Source organism: Pangasianodon hypophthalmus, chromosome 24 (assembly GCF_027358585.1).
Source record: "Pangasianodon hypophthalmus isolate fPanHyp1 chromosome 24, fPanHyp1.pri, whole genome shotgun sequence".
Lineage (NCBI taxonomy): Eukaryota > Metazoa > Chordata > Actinopteri > Siluriformes > Pangasiidae > Pangasianodon > Pangasianodon hypophthalmus.
Window position 1 is genome coordinate 18710615 of NC_069733.1, and position 24869 is coordinate 18735483.

The window sequence follows — 24869 nt, forward strand, 5'->3', positions numbered from 1 at the left end:
ATCACTGATTCACTACAATGCAATAGACACCTTTCAGCCAATCAGAAAACAGTATTTTCTATACTTGCTCTTCTTATGCTGTTATAATTTTTATTTCAATTCATGTAATTAATGAATTAAACCTCATCTTTATTGTCTATTTAGTTTGCTTATGTTTTTAATCTCAGAGTTACTGTATAAATACATGCAATTTTATTTTCTTTTTTCTTTTTTTCTTTTAGTGTTATTGTAGATGTTTTTCAATCCAATGCCTTACTATTATTACTTCATATTTTATGTTAAATTATTATTATTATTATTATTAGTAGTAGTAGTAGTAGTAGTATTTAAACAGAAACTAAAAAAATATAAATATCCTAAATCTAACATTAAGTAAAATAAATATTAATAAATTTAATTCACGTTTAAAATGGCCTCGTGTAGAGAATTCTGCTTTTAATTGTTAATCTCTATGAATTATTATTTATTAATATATTTGTTAATATTATTTATTAATAATAATAATACCTACTACTACTACTATTATTATTATTATTATATGCATTTATATTTTTTGACATATCTGTACAGTGTCACTGGGTAAAATAAAATGCTATAATAATAATAATAATAATAATAATAATAGTTAGTATTATTGTGAAACCAGACACTAAGAACATTAAGAAGATTAGATCAATTAGATTTACATATCAATGTTAATATTCTTTGTAATTATAAAATGGCTGAGTTTGGAGAATCCTACAGTAAACTCTTTTGAAGTTTATCGCGTGGGTTTTTGATGTTAGCGTTGACGACACTGCTCGTGTTCTGCACCAAAAATCGCAGCTGCGCAAAAAAAAAAAACCCTCACAGTCTAAAACCTAGAAAGTTAAATTTCCAAAGTGAAAATATGTACAAGATTCATCATACTTTTGTGTGTGTGTGTGTGTGTGTGGCAAGGAACCTACAGGTGTTTAACTCCGCCCTGCTGGGCTCCGCCCCATTGTTCCAAATCGAGACCATCCTCTCCGCTCCTTTGATCGTGCTCCACCCCAAAAGCAACGAGGTGTACAAGCTGATCATGCAGTGTGTGAGGGACTGTGTGGAGAGCACCAAGGTAATCTCTCCTCTCTGCTCAGCTGTTTAACTTCATTGTATTAAATCTATTATTATTATTATTAATAAATCTGTTAACTATGAACCCCGTAGCATTTCATTCGCTGGATGCAAGGCACGTGTATCGAGTGTCCTCCGCAGCGCGTGGACGGCGAGGACGAGCCGTTCGTCTTCAGCTTCTACAGCGACGTGTGCCAGCTGCCGCAAGTGAACGAGCGTGCCATGACCATATCCCAGAACACACAGCGGCTCCTCGGCTCCGTCACCCGCTACCTGAATCGCTGGAGACGCTACCGCGCCCTGTGGAAGCTCGACAAGGCCATCATGCTGGAGAAGTTCGCCGCCAAGAAGCCCTCGTGCGTGATTTACGACGAAAAGCTGCAGTTCTATTTGAACATCAGTCGGGAGGTGGCGCAGCAGCCGCTGGTGAAGGACGAACACATCATCAGGTTGAACCTGGAGCCTCTGGGACGCACCGTGCTGGAGAACGCTCAGGCTTGGGTCACGTCACTGGGCAGGCTACTCAATGACTCGGCCCGGGAGGAGTTATACACACTGCGCAGCGAGTTCCAGGTGATTTTAAAAAAATTAATAAATCGATCATTAGATGATCAGATCCATGATCCCTGATTTTTTTAAAATATATTTTATTTCATACTCTCGTCAGGAAACACAGCACATTTGCACTATATAAACAAAATTTAATAATGATCATTTATTTAATTTACTGAACTACTGAATCAATTATTTAATACCCCAGAAGGTGTTGATTCATTTTCTATAACTGCATGGCTTGCGTAGTAGCTGTAAGGTTTATATTAATGCGCTCGTTCTGATACGTTATTGTTTCTATAGTAACAGCTCATTCAGTAACACGGCGGAAGCTCCAGATAATCTGATTTAAAAAATAAAAAGGTGTAGTTCATCAGTGCTCTGGTGAAGTTTTTTCTGTAAGGAGAAGTTTATTTAACAATTACGGAAGGAGTCTCCAGTGTCAGCTTTTCTAACAGTCAGAGGTTAAACTGTAACTTCTGTAGCTGTATCTTCAGGACAGTTTACGCTTCTTTGCGGTTTCGCGGTAACGTGAATAACGAGCTGCGTTTTTTGTCTTATTAACTCGATGAGTGAGGAAAAAAGAGAGGCTGTTGAGGGAAAGACTGTTTATAGCTGCCATAACGTAAGCGAAAACCCGTTTCGTATTATATTATATATATATTCGTAGCTATATTCCGTTCTCAAATAAATGTAAAATGTTAGCGTTCTCAAATTGTAGAGGTGTAAGAGGAATAAAACACTTGGGGACGTGCTGTTATAGGAAAGTAATAGACTGTGGGGTGGTAACTATAATCTTATGACACAGATTGTTTTATTCCTTACGTACGTACTGATTAATATCTATTTATATCGTAAGTGAGACACAGGCTACGTCCTAAACCACGTGCTACAATTCTAGCATATAGTTTATTAAACTAGTATGCGATTTACAGCTTGCTAATGAACTAATAAACACTCGCTAACCAAAAGGGATATTGTTTGTTTGAAATCGATTTGACTTAAACTGAATTGAACCTATTTAAGAGTTTTTATGTCACTGTAAACAGCAACTGTCAGACCATCTACAGACGTCTCCTGACACGCTGGAAAACCTGAAGTTCGTCCTCGGCACAATCTCCAACATCCGGAACATGTCTCTGAGAGTGGAGATGAGATACAGAGACATCCAGGAGAGATACAGGACTCTGGCCATGTACAATATACAGGTGAGATCCACCGTTTCTCATCTGGAGATGATGAAAAAAAAAAAAAGATGCTGGATTGATTTGGATTTATTTACCGCACAGGCTGCGGAGGACGAGCTGCAGCTGGTGGCCCGCATCGAGGATCTGTGGAGAGACGTGTTCGCCGAGGCTCGACGGGTGGATCGCCGTCTGGGCAAAGTGAAGAAGACCTTCACCAAAGTGAGCTCTCTGAAATCGCTCAGCCTCTGATTATACTGTATCATTAAAAATATCTTACAGCGCAGATTATAGAATTATACGATTATTCATTCTCATCCACAAACTCATATCTGATCAGATCACCATGGAGCAGATAGAGCAGTTTAAGCAGGAGTTGTCCATCTTCGCCGAGAGTTTTAGCATGCACGGACCGGGAGCTGTAGGAGACGACCTGGAGAAAGGTACACACACACACACACACACATGTTCCCTGATTTTCTAAAGGTTTGCGTGTGTAAAAAACTCCTCAAGGAAGTGATCCACCAAAAAAGATTCTCAGGAAAAAAAGGTTTCACTACGAGAACAGGCAAAGCAGGGACACGAAGACACGAAGCTTCGAGACACGATGATCTGGCAACATTAAACACCAAGCAGAGAAACTGAGGAACGGGGCAACTTTAAACACACACGAGGAAACTAGACACAGGTGGCAGTGATGACGATTAACATTAAATATTCAATTAATATTAAATATTCCAGATATTCAAGACTTTGTTTTTAATTCTAAAACCCTCTGTTTGTTTCCACTGTACACTCGTAGTGATGAAGTCTGATCGCGGAATCACAATTAATATGCAAATTAGCAAATTAGCATAACTAATTTCATTGAACTCAGAGGAACACAGAAGCTATGTGCCACATATTTTATAATATTTTTAGAGGGATGTTGGTTGTCAAGTGTGCTGCTCTCTGACTATATCATCTATCGGTTTGAGCGATCAGATTTAAAATCTTTACACCTAAATACACCTTTACACCTCCATAGTGACGATTCCTATCCAGAGATAATCCTGATATTCCGGATTTATTGCACCACATGGCATTTCTGCACACAAATTAATCTGTAGCTTTAGATTTGTTGCACAAGACAACAAAATAGATGTGGAAAAATTCATTTTGGTAAAAAAGACAAATTAAGGCATCAAAAAGTACATATTACAAAGACGTAAATAAAATGCAGGAGTTTTGGTGAAAAATTGGTATTTTGCATTTTAAGAATTTGACCTATTCATCTGTTCTGTTTATAGAGTATCTATAGATGTACCTAAAATTAAATAATATATTAAGTATACATGTATATATATTAAATTTAGGATCTGCATAGGCTACTAACTGCATGATGCTCATAAATATATTCCCGTGTCTCATCTTTATGTTGTCAATGGTGCTGTAGATGCCTTTGCAATATATTGAGATTCCTTCTGGAATAAAATCTGTTTTAATCTAGTAGCAATCCTGAATATTTTATCTGAAAATCTCCAGGATTGATGGTTATGGGTACTTACGAGGCAGATCTGGCTAAGATAGAGGCGAGTCGTCAGGAGCTAGCCAACGCTGAGAAGCTGTTCGACCTTCCCATTACCATGTACCCAGAACTGCTGAACGTACAGCAGGAGATGAGAGGCCTGAGCCAGATCTACAAGATCTACGAGGAACAGAAGGTCCTTCACGCCATTCTGTTTTGTTCTGTAGACAAACTGTAATATAGAGTTACTTTAAAAATCAACCCAAACTTGTCCACATCCCTGTTTTTTTTTTTTTTTTTTTCAGGCTGCTAAGGCAGAGTGGTCTCAGACTCTGTGGGTGAACCTGAACATCCAGCTGCTTCAGGAAGGTGTGGAGGGTTTCATTAAGAACCTCAGGAAGCTGTCTAAAGACGTGAGAGCTCTTCCTGTGGCCTTCTTCCTGGAGGGACGTCTGAAAGAGTTCAAAGAGTCTCTGCCGCTGCTGCTGGACCTGAAGAACGAGTCCCTGAGAGACAGGTTAAAACTGCAGAATATTCTGAGCGTCAAGTAAAATACATAAGAAATAACGTGCAACAGACCGTGCAGTTACGTGAAAATCACCAACCGGGGTGGTGTGATAGCGTAACCACGCCTAAGTGGATTATTTTTGAATGGACTAGAATGTTTTTTCTGTTTATATCACACCGATTTGTCAAAGAGTACATTGTTTAATTTATTAATGAACATTTCATCGCTCAGTTTAATGGTTTATAGTTACATTTAATGTTGTGGAACGTCCATGAGACAAGTTAGTTCCTGTTCTCAGTTACGATATGGCAGCACATTCTTTCTCTCACCAGTTTCTCCTCCTCTCTCTCTCTCTCTCTCTCATCATTTTAACCAGAAACCAAAAAGCTTGAACTCCTCTGTCCTTGGAAACGTACAAAGCACTAGCACTGCTGTAGACTCCTTCCATAAATGTTAAACAAACTTCTCCTAACATAAAAACTTCACCACATCAACGATTATATGTTTTTCTATGTTAAAACACAACAGGTTTTATCTTTATCTGTTTATTATTAGTCTTAGATTATGCACTGCCTCCGCCGTACAAGTCACTGTGTATGAGCTGTTACCATAGAAACTGTTTCATGTTTCATGAGTCATGCTGTTATATCAATAAAAATAATGCACACCTTCTGACCAATCAGATTTTAGAATTCAACCAAGCAGTGGTATAAGAGAAAATATTATTTATATAATAATATTTTACTTCCAGAATGATTTCCTGAAAATTAGGGATACTGGTATAGAGTAACGGTTCTATACAGTGCTTATTTACTTGTACTCGTACTTGTAGAAATTCTCGGATACCATGTATAGTGTACGTTGTCATGGTAATGAACAGATGATCTGGACATATTGCAGCCACACTGCAAACTATGCTCTGTGAAAATATAAACAGGAAAAAACTCCCGCATCTTTCTAAAGTGACCTGAAGGTGCTGTGAATTGTGTGAATAAAGCTATTGGCCAGTGTGCAGAGAAACTGAGAGCAGTTCAATTCAGCGAGCACTGAGCACTGAGCACTGAGACACGCACACTTCCTTACGTCAGTGTCTACGCTTTCCTCATGAGTTGACATGCAATGCATTTTTAATTATCGTGCTTTCAGATACTCCTCTGTGCTCTCGGGTCGGCCATTTTAAACACCGTAACATATTAAACATAAAACTCACAAAGACGAGGAGTTCATCGCTAGCAGCACACAGGAGCAATCAACATAAACAGATCTACTTAAAATGTTCTATGACATACATGATTGATTAATAATAATCATTTTGGTATCAGATATTTAAAAAAACTTTATGTTGTACCCTTTCTAGGTCTTAAAAATGGATTTTGATGGATTTCTACTAAAAATGATGCACTAATAAAAAAAATCAGCACAGAATCAGCATCACTGAAGCAGAACTTCAGTACTTCTAGATCTGAGTGTTGGATTTGACGCCGTTTGTTTGTCTCAGGCACTGGAAGGAGCTGATGGCACGAACAGAAACCAGCTTCGAGATGAACCCAGACACCTTCACGCTGGAGAACATGTTCGCCATGGAGCTCCACAAACACGGCACCGTCATCGGAGAAATCGTCAACTCGGCCGTCAAAGAGCTCAGCATAGAGAAGGTCTAGAAGTTTCCTACAGATCCACGTCCTGTCTCGGTTTCTGTGTGTCTGTGTATCTTATAGACATTTTTCCGTGTGTGTTTCATACAGGGTGTGAAGGAGGTCGTGGACACGTGGGAGAACATGAAGTTCACCGTGCAGCGTTACTTTAAAGGCACGCAGGAGCGAGGCTCCATCCTGGGCTCGGTGGAGGAGATCCTGCAGAACCTGGACGATAATGCCATGAACCTGCAGAGCATGGCGGGGAGCCGCTTCATCGGGCCGTTCCTGTCCACCATCCAGCAGTGGGAGAAGAGCCTGTCGCTCATCAGCGAGGTCATCGAGGTCAGGAAATACAGGATAATTATCCTAAATATAACTTCATATAGAATATCGTATAAAAGTATAAATTCTACTGTATTTTTTTCACTAAAAATTCTGTCGTATTTCTGATTAGAAAATTCAGAGAATTTCTCAAACTATAAATTACATTTTATTTACTTTACTTATTTTATAAATTCTTAACATATTGTGTAATTTTATTGTATTTTCTGAATTATAAATTTACTCTATTTTACATATTAAATATTCCACTGTGTTTTTCTGCTGTATTTGTTTTTACAGAATTTTATATATTATAAATTCCATCTTATTTTTCTGACTGTAAATTCAGATTTTTCAGAATTTAAATTCTACAGTATTTTCCAGATTTTAACAAAATATTCAGACTATTAATTCTATCATATCCTATTTTAGTTTAAATTCTTAATCTTTTTTTCAGAATATAAATTGTACATTGTTTCCAATCTGTAAATTTTACCGTATTTTTCAGATTATAAATTCTACTGTATCTTCCAGAGTGTAAATTTTGTCAAAATTTTCAGACTATAAATGTAATTTTTTTTCCAATCTATAAATATTAGCATATTTTCCAGATTATAAATTTTCCTGTCTTTTACGGATTATAAATTTTCATCTTACTTTTGGGACTATAAATTCTACTGTATTATTATAGATTATATAATTTACAAATTATAAATTTCCAGAGTATAAATTTTTACCAAATTTAAATATAAATTCTAGTGTATGTTTTCAACTTTACTGAATTTTATAGACTATAAATCCCATCTTATTTTTCAGAATTTGAATTCTATCATATCTTCCAGACTACACATTTTACCAAAAGAATTCAGACTATAAATCTCATCATATCTCTTTTTAGTATAAATTCTTAATCTTTTTGCATGCTATAAAGTGTTTTTTTTTTCCAATCAATAAATTGTACCATATTTTCAGTTTTAAGTTCTCAGATTACTTTCCTTTTCATCTTACTTTTCTGACTACAAATTCTACTATATTATTATAGATTATATAATTTATAAATAATAAATTTCACTCTATTTTCCAGAGCTTAAATTTTTACCAAAATTTTTTGTCTTCTAAAGTCTTAGAAGATATAAATTTATAGACTATAAATTCTACTGTGTTTGTTCACTGAATTTGTTGAATTATAAATTTTCCCAACTATAAATTCCAATGTACATTCCAGAGCATAAATTCTAGCATATTTTCTAGATTAAACATTTCTCTGTAGTTTTTTTTTCTTACTCTTATTCTTATTTACCTTATTCTACCTTATTTACCTTGTGTAGAAGATTTAAGACAAATCTTTTATACATTTACACAATTTAGGTATGTGTATATATACTGTATTTGTAATCCCATTTTTTAACTCTTAAATTGAACATTACTGTGATATTATTCTTTAAATAATTTGACATTGGCTGAAAAAAGCACAGAATGTAAGTTTCTAATAACTGTAATAATATTTAATGTAACACTGATGTATTGAATGTATTGATTATTTTTGTGCAGAAATTTGTGTGTGTGTGTGTGTGTTACAGTCCAGTATAACATAAATAATACAATTACAAAAATTATTAAATACATTTCACAAACTGAAAAGTAACATGCTTTAAGTAACAGGTTTTAGTGTTTATTACAGAAGTTCCACTGAATGTTAGCATTAGCTTGTACTCTATATTATATCAGGGGTTTGTGAAGCCTTCATATGATACATGAATATTATAATGAGCTCATGAATATTCATTATCTCATACTGTTCAGGTTTGGATGTTGGTGCAGAGGAAGTGGATGTACTTAGAGAGCATCTTTATTGGAGGTGATATTCGCTCTCAACTGCCTGAAGAGGCCAAGAAATTTGACAATATTGACAGAATGTTTAAAAAGGTGACGTGTTTTTGCTTTTATGGGCAGTTTTTTAAAATAAACATATTCAAAGCCCACTGATTCCGGCATCATTCAGTGTTTAAGAGGAGGAATGAGTTAGAAGGTGCTTCTGTGTCATGTTTGTCCTCAGATCATGACAGAAACAGTGAAGGACCCGGGTATTAAGAGGTGCTGCCTGGTACCAAATCGCCTGTCGGACCTGCAGAACCTGAGCGATGGTTTGGAGCGCTGTCAGAAGAGTCTGAACGACTACCTGGACTCCAAACGCAACGCCTTCCCGCGCTTTTTCTTCATTTCCGATGATGAGCTGCTCAGCATTCTGGGGAGCAGCGAGCCGTCCTGCGTCCAGGAGCACATGATCAAGGTAGCGGGAGTGTGTTTGGGCGTGGTGTTTTCAGAAACATCATTACATCAAATTGCATTACATTACATTACAGTACATTACAGTACATCACATTACAGTACATTACATCATATTACCTTATATCACATTACAGTACATTACTTGGCATTACATCACATTACAATACATTACATCACATTACAGTACATTACAGTATATTACATTACATTACAGTACATTACAGTGCATTACAATACATCACATTACAGTACATTACATTACATCACATTACAGTACATTACATCACATTACATCACATTACAGTACATTACAGTACATTACATCACATTACATTACATTACATCACATTACAGTGCATTACATTACATTACATCACATTACAATACATTACATCACATTACAATACATTACTTCACATTACAGTACATTACATCACATTACATCACATTACATTACATTACAGTACATTACATCACATCACATTACATTACATTACATCACATTACAGTGTATTACATTACATTACATCACATTACAATACATTACATCACATTACAGTACATTACAGTGCATTACAATACATCACATTACATTACATTACATCACATTACAATACATTACTTCACATTACAGTACATTACATTACAGTACATTACATTACAATACATTACATCACATTACATCACATTACAGTACATTACAGTACATTACATCACATCACATTACATTACATCACATTACAGTGTATTACATTACATTACATCACATTACAGTACATTACATCACATTACAATACATTACTTCACATTACAATACATTACTTCACATTACAGTACATTACAGTACATTACATCACATTACATCACATTACAGTACATTACAGTACATTACATCACATCACATTACATTACATCACATTACAGTGTATTACATTACATTACATCACATTACAATACATTACATCACATTACAATACATTACTTCACATTACAGTACATTACAGTACATTACATTACATTACTTCACATTACAATACATTACATCACATTACAGTACATTCCGGTACATTACATCACATTATAGTACATTACATCACATTACAGTACATTACATCACATTACATCACATTACATTACATCACATTACATTACATCACATTACAATACATTACATCACATTACAGTACATTACAATACATTACATCACATCACATTACATCACATTACAATACATTACATCACATTACAGTACATTAAAATACATTACATCACATCACATTACAGTACATTACAGTACATTACAGTACATTACAATACATTACATCACATCACATTACAGTACATTACAATACATTACATCACATCACATTACAGTACATTACATTACATTATATTACATTACTTCACATCACATTACATCACATTACATCACATTACAGTACATTACATCACATTACATTACATCACATTACATTACATCACATTACAGTACATTATAGTACATTACATCACATTATATTACATTACTTCACATCACATTACATTACTTCACATCACATTACAGTACATTACATCACATTACATTACATTACATCACATTACAGTACATTACAGTACATTACATCACATTACAGTACATTACATTACATCACATTACATCACATTACAGTACATTACAGTACATTACATCACATTACAGTACATTACATCACATCACATCACATTACAGTACATTACATCACATTACTTCACATTACAGTACATTACAGTACATTACATCACATTACATCACATTACAGTACATTACAGTACATTACATCACATTACATCACATTACATCACATTACAGTACATTACATCACATTACATCACATTACAGTACATTATAGTACATTACATCACATCACATTACATCACATTACAGTACATTACATTACATCCCATTACAGTACATTACATTACATTACATCACATTACAGTACATTACATCACATTACAGTACATTATAGTACATTACATCACATCACATTACATCACATTACAGTACATTACATTACATCCCATTACAGTACATTACATTACATTACATCACATTACAGTACATTACATCACATTACAGTACATTACAGTACATTACATTACATCCCATTACAGTACATTACATTACATTACATCACATTACAGTACATCCCATCACATCACATCACATCACATCACATTACATCCCATTACAGTACATTACATTACATTACATCACATTACAGTACATTACATCACATCACATCACATTACAGTACATTACATTACATCCCATTACAGTACATTACATCACATTACAGTACATTACAGTACATTACATTACATCCCATTACAGTACATTACATCACATTACAGTACATTATAGTACATTACATCACATCACATTACATCACATTACAGTACATTACATTACATCCCATTACAGTACATTACATTACATTACATCACATTACAGTACATCACATTACAGTACATTACATTACATCCCATTACAGTACATTACATTACATTACATCACATTACAGTACATTACATCACATTACAATACATTATAGTACATTACATCACATCACATCACATCACATTACAGTACATTACATTACATCCCATTACAGTACATTACATCACATTACAGTACATTACATTACATTACATTACATCACATTACAGTACATTACATCACATTACAGTACATTATAGTACATTACATCACATCACATTACATCACATTACAGTACATTACATCACATTACAGTACATTACAGTACATTACATTACATCCCATTACAGTACATTACATTACATTACATCACATTACAGTACATCCCATCACATCACATCACATCACATCACATTACATCCCATTACAGTACATTACATTACATTACATCACATTACAGTACATTACATCACATTACAGTACATTATAGTACATTACATCACATCACATTACATCACATTACATCACATCACATTACATTACATCACATTACAGTACATTACATTACATCCCATTACAGTACATTACATTACATTACATCCCATTACATCACATCCCATCACATCACATCACATCACATTACATCACATTACAGTACATTATAGTACATTACATCACATTACAGTGCATTACATTACATCACATTACAGGACATTACATCACATTACATCACATTACAGTACATTACATCACATCACATCACATTACATCACATTACATCACATCACATTACATCACATTACATTACATCACATCACATCACATCACATTATATCACATTACAGTACATTATAGTACATTACATCACATTACAGTGCATTACATTACATCACATTACAGTACATTACATCACATTACATCACATTACAGTACATTACATCACATCACATCACATCACATCTCATTACATCACATCACATCACATCACATTACATCACATTACAGTACATTACAGTACATTACATCACATTACATCACATTACAGTACATTACATCACATCACATCACATCACATCACATTACATCACATTACAGTACATTATAGTACATTACATCACATTACAGTGCATTACATTACATCACATTACAGTACATTACATCACATTACATCACATTACAGTACATTACATCACATCACATCACATCACATCACATCACATTACAATACATTACATCACATTACATTACATCACATCACATCACATCACATTACATCACATTACAGTACATTACAGTACATTACATCACATTACATCACATTACAGTACATTACAGTACATTATATCACATTACAGTACATTACATCACATTACATTACATCACATCACATCACATTACATCACATTACAGTACATTACAGTACATTACATCACATTACATCACATTACAGTACATTACAGTACATTACATCACATTACATTACATTACATCACATTACTTCACATTACAGTACATTACATCACATTACAGTACATTACAGTACATTACATCACATTACATCACATTACATTACATTACTTCACATTACAGTACATTACAGTACATTACATCACATTACAGTACATTACATCACATTACATTACATCACATCACATCACATCACATTACATCACATTACAGTACATTACATCACATTACATCACATCACATCACATCACATCACATCACATTACATCACATTACAGTACATTACATCACATTACATCACATTACATCACATTACAGTACATTACAGTACATTACATCACATTACAGTACATTACATCACATTACAGTACATTACATCACATTACAGTACATTACAGTACATTACATCACATTACAGTACATTACATCACATTACAGTACATTACAGTACATTACATCACATTACAGTACATCACATTACATCACATCACATTACAGTGCATTACATTATGTCACGTTAATAATAATAATAAATAAATAAAAATAGAGAAAATAAAAATGTATAATAAAGAAACAATTCTAAAAATAATAATATAGCAAATGAATAACTAATAAATACTTAATAAATACAAAAATAAATATATAGATACATAAATAGATAGATAGATGGATAAACAAACAAACAAACAAATAAATAATAACAAATTGGGTAAGAAAGGGAAAAATATTAAAACTTAATATTTCGTTTTTTAAAACAGATAGATAGATAGATAGATAGATCGTAAAAAAAAATTATCATATTATTATAAACCAAGGTAAGACGTGCCGCTACATGCTTTCAGTGTATTTTCAGCGTAAGAAAATTGTAAATGAGAATCATAAACACGAAGACAAATAAAGTCGATGCCACTTCATCACAAATCCAAAACTAATTTACCCAAAATTCTCAAATTGTACCAGATATTAAGAACGTTTTATTTCATCTGTTTTATTGATCTTCTGACATTATGCTGTACAGGAGATTGGTTTGGTGTGATCTGTGCTTCATAAGATAAAACACAACCGTGATCTTCAGGCCAAATCTCTCTCGTTTCATCCTGCAGATGTACGACAACATCGCATCCCTGCGCTTCGACACGGGGACAAACGGAGAGACGGTGGTGGGGGCCATGGTGTCGGCAGAAGGGGAGGTGATGGAGCTCAGGCAGACCGTGCCAGCCGAGGGACGAGTGGAGGACTGGATGACGGCCGTTCTGCTGGAGATGAGGAGGACCAACAGGCTCATCACCAAGGAGGCCATCTACTTCTACCAGCACCACAAGTCCAGGTGTGTGAACCGATCTCTGGTACGCTTCAAAATAGTGGTCTTACCGCAGTCTACATCAAGCTACTTCCTGTTTCAAGTTTGTTGATGGCGGTGAAAAGGGATGTTATGATCAGCAGAGGAGGCGGAAATCTTCTTTTACGAGAACGGCTCCTCGTTTGCGGAGGTTCTTTTACGATGATATGCCATCTAGTCGAAAAGTACGGCGAGCCGTTTTAGCTTTTGGAAGAGGTGTAACAGAAGTAAAGCCTCATAATTTACATTTTAATAAGTGAAAATACAAGTTTACTACTCAGAATTTCAATTAAAGGATTATATTTTTACTAGTATTGCATTTATTAGTCAAAATTCATAATGAAGATACCTATAATTTAATTTTGACTAGTCATAAATCGCCATAGACTTACGCTGAATTCCCGTCTCTCATATCCACAATTCAGTTGTGACTAGTCTTTAAGCTCTATCCGCTTGGTATTAAATGTACACGAGGTCCTGGGCTAATTTCCTATTATACAGGAGCTCCTCTGTGATTTTCTTCTCCATCTTCCTCTGAGAAAATTACAGGTCGACTGTTTTTCGCCAAACTCAGCGCTCGTCTGATCATTTTAGTCTGGATACACGTCTGTGATGTTCTATGCAGATTTCGCTTCACGTTGGGGAAAAAAAACGACTGCTGCTACTTGCTGTATTTTGTCTCGTAATATATCTCATGTATCAGCGACGTATCAGATATTAAACACTTCCTGAACTGCGAAATGAGAAAGGGATGCTTTAAAAGTAGCATATGGTAAAACCTCGAATACACACACTACCTGGGAAAAGCATTTTCAGGAAGAGAAAGAAAATGAAATCATTAAGAAAAGCGAGATCCTGCAGGCTGATTAAAGGAGCCGTTATAACAGCAGCTAAAGGGTTAAAGCATTACTTTATATTCACGTACGCATAATATCACCACGTACGCATAATATCATCACGTACGCATAATATCATCAACTCTTATTTTTCTATAAATAATGACTATTTGTATCTTAAATATCTAATGCTAAATGCAGATAAATTCCTACTGTAAATGATTTAATTATTTATATTTAAACTGCTAATCATTTACGTTATTAATTTATTAGCATCTAACATTAGATATTTAAGGAACTGACCACGTGATGCAAACTTTCGGGGTTCATAGAAAACACAACCTGCTAGAAACTCGCTCCTCCTGTGGTTATTAATTTGCTGCTGTCAGGATGCGAGAGTTTTATCACTGAGAAGACGTGGAAGATTTATTACTGAATTTATTACTGCTGATAAACTAATCCAAACCAAATAGGGCTATAATTGAATTTCAGATATCGACAGTTGTATTTTAGAGATCTGAAATTACACGTATATTAAATGTGAATTCTACTAGTAGAAATTGAATTTCAGATATCTGTAATTACATTTTTTACTAGTAAATATTAAATTATGACTTATTACACTTCTATCATTAAAGATTTGTTTTTCACTACACAAGTGTTGGTACTGAAGGATAATTAATCCAAGGTTTGGAAAGATTTCTTCTGTGTGAATGTAAACCCTGTGATTATGAGCCCCGTCCACAAACGAGCCCAGAGAGGACGAGTTCTGTTTTGAGGCCGGTTCCTCTAAAGGTTTCTTCCTCATGTTCTCGACTAATCATCAGCCTCACCCTGACCTCTCAGTCTGGTGTTACTGATTGTGCCTCAGGGTGGACTGGATGCTGGACTACCAGGGCATGGTGGTGCTGGCAGGGAACCAGGTGTGGTGGACGTGGGAGGTGGAGGACGTCTTCCACAAGGTGAGCGCCGGAGACAAGCAGGCCCTCAAACAGTACGCCAAGAAGATGCACGGGCAGATCGACGACCTGGTCATGCGCATCACGCAGCCTTTAAAAAAGAACGACCGACGCAAACTCAACACCGTGCTCATCATAGACGTCCACGCCAGAGACATCGTGGACAGCTTCGTCAGGGACAGGTAGGACATCGTCGACATCACATCGTCGAGTCGTTATACGTTATATTATACGTTCTGTTTTCATTTGATCAGATTGTATAAGATAAAGAGCCAAAAAGGGTTTCACGATTGTGTTAATGTTCATTAATAATTTTAAAATGAGATTAACAAAAGTTCAGCCCAGTGAAATGCAATACACTTTACAGAATCCTGGATTCTGATTGGTCAGAAGGTGTTGATTAAGTTTCTATAACAGCAGCTCTGACAGCAGCGCAGGTTTATATTAATGCGCTCATTCTGATACGTTATCGTTTCTATAGCAACAGCTCAGTCACAGGGACCACATAATAATAAATGCATTAGAAATCGTAGATACTGTGAAGTTTTCTGTAATTAATTTAACATTTATGGAAGGAGTCTCCAGTTTCAGCGCTTTGTAACGGTAAAAGGTAAAGCTGTAACTTTAAGTTTTCTGACATCTTCAGGACAGACGAGTTTCCGCTTTTTGTTTCTCTGTAACATGACAAGTTGTGATTTTTTTTCTTGTCTTCTTAACTACGAGAGAGAGAAGAAAGAGAAGCTGGTGAGGGAACGACTGTTTATAGCTGCTATAACGTAAGCGAGAACAGGAACTAACTTGTTTCACAGACGTTAAATGTAACTATAAACGGATAAAATGTATATCTTGTTTAATAAATAAACAAACAGTAATCATCGGCAAATTGCTGTGGTGTAAGAAGAATAAAACAATTCCAGACATGCTGCTAGAGGAAATTAATCAACTAACTATGGGGTGGTAACAGTGACTCCGCGTCATCACACTACTTTGTCTTTGATTATTTTACTTTAACTGCACAACATGGAGTCTGACGTTGTTCTCTGTTTATCTGTGAATTTTATGTTTAGGGTTAGGGTTAGGGTTTTCAATATTTGAGTCAGTAAAAATTTTATTTTAATATAAATACAGCTCATATACTGTATGATCTTTATTTTTGATACATAAATAAAGAAATTAGTGAATTATTCTTATTATTTTTTCTCATTAATGGCTTTAGTTAAAGGTTAAAATGATATTTTGCAGCATTAAAGCCTCCAGGAGCAGCAGTTTACAGCTGTGTTTATCAGTCTCTATCCTGATTAGAGGATTTTTAATTAGATTGAGATGAGATGCGATTTTCTCTCCTGATCGACGCTGATGTCGTTCTGCAGTATTACAGACGCTCGGGAGTTCGAGTGGGAAAGTCAGCTGAGATTTTACTGGGTGAAAGAACCGGACGATCTGTTCGTGCGTCAGTGTTCAGCTCAGTTCTCCTACGGATACGAGTACATGGGTCTGAACGGCCGCCTGGTCATCACTCCACTCACTGACCGCATCTACCTCACACTCACACAGGTACACACACACACACACGCACACACACAGCTATACACACACACACAGCTATACACACACACACACTCACACACACAGCTATACACACACACACACACACACACACAGGTTTACACACACTCACACAGGTACACACACACACACAGCTATACACACACACACACACAGGTATACACACACAGCTATACACACACACACACACACACACAGGTTTACACACACTCACACAGGTACACACACACACACACACACACACACACACACAGCTATACACACACACACAGCTATACACACACACAGCTATACACACACACACACACACACAGGTATACACATACTCACACTAACACAGGTACACACACACACACTCACACACACAGCTATACACACACACACACAGGTATACACACACTCACACTAACACAGGTACACACATATACACTCACACAGGTATACACACACACACACACACACACACAGCTATACACACACACAGCTATACACACACACACACACAGCTATACACACACACACACACACACACAGGTATACACATACTCACACTAACACAGGTACACACATACACACTCACACAGGTATATATACACACACACACACACACACACTCACACACAGCTATACACACACACACACAGGTATACACACACTCACACTAACACAGGTACACACATATACACTCACACAGGTATACACACACACACACACAGAGTCACACAGGTACACACACACACACACACACACACACACACAGGTATACACATACTCACACTAACAGAGGTACACACATACACACTCACACAGGTATACACACACACACACTCACACAGGTTTACACACACACACACACACACAGGTTTACACACACTCACACAGGTATACACACACACACACACACACACACACACACTCACACACACAGGTATACACACACACTCACACTAACACAGGTACACACATATACACTCACACACGTATACACACACACTCACACTAACACTGGTACACACATATACACTCACACACGTATACACACACACACACAGAGTCACACAGGTACACACACACAGGTACACTTGCACTCACAGCTATACACACTCACACAGGTACACACACACACACACACGCACACACAGGTACACACACACACGCTCACACACACTCACACAGGTATTCACACTCACACAGGTACACACACACTCACACAGCTATACACACACACACACACACACACTCACACACGCTAACACACACGCACACTCACACAGGTACACTCACACAGGTATACACACTCGCACACACACACAGGTATACACATATTCACACAGGAACTCACACTCACTCAGGTATACACACATTCACACAGGTATACACATTCTCACACAGGCATACACACTCACACACACACACACACAGGTATACACATACTCACACAGGCATACACTCACACACACACACACACACACACACACACAGGTATACACATACTCACACAGGCATACACATACTCACACAGGCATACACACACACACACACACACACAGGTATACACATACTCACACAGGTACACGCACTCACACTCACACAAGTATACACACTCACACAGGTACTCACAATCAACACAAACACTCACACAGGTATACACACACTCACACAGGTACTCACAATCAACACAAACACTCACACAGGTATACACACACTCACACAGGTACTCACAATCAACACAAACACTCACACAGGTATACACACACTCACACAGGTACTCACAATCAACACAAACACTCACACAGGTATACACACACTCACACAGGTACTCACAATCAACACAAACACTCACACAGGTATACACACACTCACACAGGTACTCACACTCAACACACACACTCACACAGGTATACACACACTCACACAGGTACTCACACTCAACACACACACTCACACAGGTATACACACACTCACACAGGTATACACACTCACACAGGTACTCACACTCACTCAGGTATACACACACTCACACAGGTATACACACTCACACTCACACAGGTACACACACTCACACAGGTACACACACACACACGCTCACACACACTTACACAGGTACTCACACTCACTCAGGTATACGCACACTCGCACAGGTACACTCACACAGGTATACACATATTCACACAGGAACTCACACTCACACAGGCATACACACTCACACACACACTCACACAGGTATACACATATTCACACAGGAACTCACACTCACTCAGGTATACACATACTCACACAGGTATACACACTCACACTCACACAGGCATACACACTCACACACACACACACACACTCACACAGGTATACACACACTCACACAGGTATACACACTCACACACTCACACAGGTACACACACTCACACAGGTACTCACACTCACTCAGGTATACACACACTCACACAGGTATACACACTCACACACTCACACAGTTACTCACACTCATTTATTGAGCTTTACGTTCACGCAGTGCTTCTGTTAGCAGTGAAATTTACAAAGAAATAATTAATAAAAATGTATTTGGTAAAATGTAAATGCATGCACACTAATACCATCAAGTGAAGTTAAAATAATGAGTGATAAATCACTTGATTTGATATTTGAGTAATAATTCATCCTGCTCTTTCATTCATCATTTCTCATTCATATCATAATTTATGCAGAATATGATCGTTATAAAAGTGATCTGATAAACAAAAGTCACAGGTTTAACATAAAAGACTCACAATAAAATGATATTGCGTATAAATACTATTTCACAAGCATTTATGAATTGATTTTTTTTAAACCTTTACTCCTCTCACGATTATTGATTACGATCCTAGTCGTTTTGTTCTCATCAATTAAGTACGTTATTAACAACATTATGAGACACAGTGTGGCTTAATGATTGACAAGCAACTGTGATGCATATATAAATGTACTACTATATATTAATGCACTCTATTTATATAGAGCATTTCACTTAAAACTTTAAAAACTGAATATGACGTGAGGCTGACGTGAGGTTAACGTGCGACGCCGTCTGTAGGCCCTGTCGATGTACCTGGGTGGAGCACCAGCCGGACCTGCAGGTACAGGAAAAACAGAGTCCACGAAAGACCTGGCCAAGGCTTTGGGTCTGCTCTGTGTGGTCACCAACTGTGGTGAGGGGATGGACTACATGGTAAGTCTAAGACTTCTAGACTAAAAGTTCTGATGTGGTTATTACAAATAGCAGTGATAGACGTTCTGTATATGTCAGTACATATCACTGTATCCATATCTACTGATATTTTTGTTTATCCTCCATTTAAGCGCTAAATATTTTTTACGCTAACTTTAAGGAATGTAATTATGAGCGATTTACAACCTACCGAACAAATAACTAAATCAAACCAAAGGTCTAGTTTAGCAAACATCACTCCTTTACCATTAGTGATTATAAAAAGGAAAATTTATAACACTGTTTATAATTATTTCTAGAAATAGAAATAAATAGGGCATTTTGCATAGTTTGTGAGAAGCACCTTTCACAGTGAAACGGTTCCAGCATCATTTATCCAAACACAGCTCTATGCACAATGTTTTTATTTCTGAATGAAAATGAGCAGCTGTGCTAACCACATTATGTCTAATAATATATTTATTTTAAAAAATATGCATAAATTTTAACTGATTAAAATCTGTAATCTTACTGTAATCTACTGCTGGTAATCCAGTAATAGAGCCGGACCATTTCACACTGCCATGGACCTCCAGATCCCAACCTAATCCATCATTTGAATCGGTTCTTCTGTGTTCAGACTCACTTCCTGTCCTCTTGCACACCTGTTATGTGTTCCCCTTTGATTAGTCCTGTATATAAGCCTTGCATTTCTTCCCCTTGTTGATGAGTGCTGTTGTTACGTTGTTATGAGTAGCTTACAGTTCTCTTTACTTTTCCTCTCTGTACAAAAAAAATTACTATCGCTTTTACAGTAACTGGCATAAATAAAGTATTGTAAAACTTACAGTAAACAACTGTAAAACAGATTTACACTAAAGTACTGTAATGTCATACATAGTATAAAATAACACATAACCCATAACCTGAAGGGTCTTGCTCAAAGATCCAATCAAAGCCATTTGGTGGTGCTGGGATTTGAACACATAACCTTCTTATCTACAAGTCGAACCCATAATCACTGAGCTATCACAGCTAGCAGAACTAGTCTGCACTGATTCATTGTAATTTTTTAGTGGTGTTAATTCAGTGCTAGAAGTAGTTGACTCAATGTAAGCTAGTTGTGGTGGTGTTGTGGTTAAGGCTTTGAGTCACAGCTCAGAAGGTTGTGTGTTCAAACCCCAGTACTGCCAAGCTGTCATGATTGGATAAGATCTGTAACCTTTAACTCAGCTGTATCCTGCTTCAGCCAAAAGAGCAAGTGTCCTGGGTTATGTGTCTTTTTATACAACATTAAGATATTAAAGTACTTTACTGTAAATATATTTTATAGTTGTTTACTGTAAACTTTACAGTACATTAGTGGCAACCAGACTTGCCAGTAAATTCCTGTAAAATTTATTACAGTGTAGCCTTGTGTTGTCTTGCCTTTGCCTATAGCTTTTTATTATTGTTTTTTCTGGTTTTGCTACTTTCCCTGCCATCGTTTGATTGGTTAGTGTTTTATTTAGTAAATATTGTCTGCATCTGCCTCCGGGAAGTACAGTCATTACATTTCTCCATTGATACCAATACATTCTGGCAGTACTTTGCACCTATAACATTTCATCACATGAATTTGATTACTGAAAAATAACAGTACCTTTTGGAGTTGTTTCACATTCTGGCATATATCATTCTGTTTAGATTATGTGCGGCATGTTGTTTTATAATGTAAATGTATTCCATAAGGAAATAAAATATCTGTAAGTTGGCTCCCGAGTGGCGTAACAGAAATGCGTCTGGCCTATCGTCCAGACATCACGAGCTCGAATCCCAACAACCAGCAGTGGCCTGGAGTCCAAGAGAGCATTTGGCCATGCTCTCTGGGTGGGAGGGGCATACTCTCCCTCCCCTGTCAATCAGTGACACTGGCTAATCATGGATGTCTGTGAGCTCATGTATGTGGAAGAGGGCAGATAGCGGTTTCCTCCAAGTGTGTTATGCTGCCCTGTGACACGCCGCTCTCCCTGATTGGTAGCTGTGGTGTGATAGGGAGAGTTAGCTAGTAGGTGGGAACTGGCAAGACCAAACAGGGGAAGAAAAAAATCACTCCACACAAGGTACAAAACATCTAAAGGTTTTAAGAAGATTACAACCAGTATAGTGGATCAATCGTGATACCGCCTACTACTGATCGCAAACTCAACCAATCGCTTTTACTCTGCAGTAATTATGATGATGATCTGGATGCTTTCCTCTTCCTCTCTAGGCGGTTGGGAAGATCTTCTCCGGCTTGGCTCAGTGTGGAGCCTGGGGCTGCTTCGACGAGTTCAACCGCATCGATGCCTCTGTGCTGTCCGTCATCTCCTCCCAGATCCACATCATCCGCAACGCTCTCATCCTGCAGCTCAAGAGGTTCCACGTGAGTTGCATCGTCTTCAATCAGCTTTTCATTGGGAAATCTTTTAATGCCAGGGGTTTCAAGGGAATTTTAATCCTGTGGTCATGTCTGATCTTGACTTGCTGATAGTTTGAGGGGCAGGAGATCAGTCTGGACTCGCGAATGGGGATCTTCATCACCATGAACCCGGGCTATGCCGGTCGCACCGAGCTGCCCGAGTCGGTGAAGGCTCTGTTCCGGCCCGTGGTGGTCATCGTTCCAGACCTCCAGCAGATCTGTGAGATCATGCTGTTCTCAGAGGGCTTCCTCATGGCCAAGGTGACTATCTCAGATTCTAGTATATTATTTAAGAGGTTGTGCTATTGTCAAAAAATAATGAGTGGTGTGATGAAGCAGAGTTACTGTCACCACCCCAAAGTTGATTGTTTTCCCATCACAGCACGTCCCAAAGTATTTTATTCTTCATATACCACAGTATTTTACCAACGATTACCAACAAATTTCCTATTTATTAAAGATCAACACGTCATACTTTTTATCCATTTATTGTTACATTCAATGTTGCGTAACATCCCTGAAACATGTTAGTTCCTGTTCTCACTTACGTTATACGTAGCAGCTATAAACGGTCTTTCCGCAAACCGCAAAGCGTCAACTCCTCTGACAGTTAGAGCTTCACCTCTGATTGTTAGTGCCGACACTGGAGACTCCTTCCATAAATGTCAAAGATTACACACATTTTAATTCGTTAATGTGGAGCATCTTACAGACTTTGGGTAATAATTCAAAAGAAAACATTACCTGCTATTTGCAACCTTCCAAATAAAAAATTTGTTATGATTTTCGAAGAGTGTTTCTATTGTATTTATTACTCTTAAGTACTGTTAGTACTTTTAAACTCTTATACAGGAATTTTGGAGGGTCCAAACTTAAATTTCTTATTTTCAACTAATTAAATTGTAGTAACTGAGTAATATATAATACATCTGTACTTTTACTATCCAAAATCCAGGTACACAGCTCCATTTTAAAAAAAATGTATCAGAAAAATAAAATTTTATTTCTTTTTTTACTTGCTAAACAACTGCAAAGCTGCACATTTTACGTATTTTGAAACAAATCTAGTTATTGCCTGGGTTTAAGTGTTATCAGATCACTCAAGTGAATGTAAATGTCGATCTGATTATTCTGATTAATCGTGGTTTCCGTGTTGCAGGTGCTGGCGAAGAAGATGACGGTTCTGTATAAACTGGCTCGGGAGCAGCTCTCCAAACAATCTCACTATGATTTTGGGCTGCGAGCGCTCAAATCTGTATTAGTCATGGCAGGAGAGCTGAAGAGAGGATCTCCTGAGCTCAATGAGGTGACGAGCACTTGTACATCTTAAACAGACGTTCTCACTTCCTTTAAAACGAATACTAAACTGTCCCATGACCTGCTGAGAGGTTTGGTACACATTTAGTGCTGACATTTTGTGCTGAATTGTAACTAACCCTTATTCATTATGCATATTTCAACACAATAGTGTTGTGAGTGTTTGTTTGCTCTCTCTCTCTCTCTCTC

General features: G+C 36.8%; 1 protein-coding gene across 1 annotated transcript in view; it reads left to right on the top strand.

Annotated features, from left to right (window-relative positions):
• Window positions 1–24869, top strand: part of dnah10 (dynein axonemal heavy chain 10) — a 226809-nt gene that overhangs the window by 18825 nt on the left and 183115 nt on the right. The window contains exons 19-36 of the mRNA XM_053229195.1: window positions 940–1096; window positions 1189–1668; window positions 2697–2855; window positions 2937–3053; window positions 3172–3274; window positions 4356–4534; window positions 4644–4855; window positions 6345–6501; window positions 6592–6825; window positions 8608–8730; window positions 8861–9094; window positions 14143–14366; window positions 16086–16355; window positions 17544–17727; window positions 20810–20944; window positions 23175–23327; window positions 23436–23624; window positions 24523–24669. Of these exons, the coding sequence (XP_053085170.1) occupies window positions 940–1096; window positions 1189–1668; window positions 2697–2855; window positions 2937–3053; window positions 3172–3274; window positions 4356–4534; window positions 4644–4855; window positions 6345–6501; window positions 6592–6825; window positions 8608–8730; window positions 8861–9094; window positions 14143–14366; window positions 16086–16355; window positions 17544–17727; window positions 20810–20944; window positions 23175–23327; window positions 23436–23624; window positions 24523–24669 (3457 nt within the window). The remainder of the gene's footprint in view (window positions 1–939; window positions 1097–1188; window positions 1669–2696; window positions 2856–2936; window positions 3054–3171; window positions 3275–4355; window positions 4535–4643; window positions 4856–6344; window positions 6502–6591; window positions 6826–8607; window positions 8731–8860; window positions 9095–14142; window positions 14367–16085; window positions 16356–17543; window positions 17728–20809; window positions 20945–23174; window positions 23328–23435; window positions 23625–24522; window positions 24670–24869) is intronic.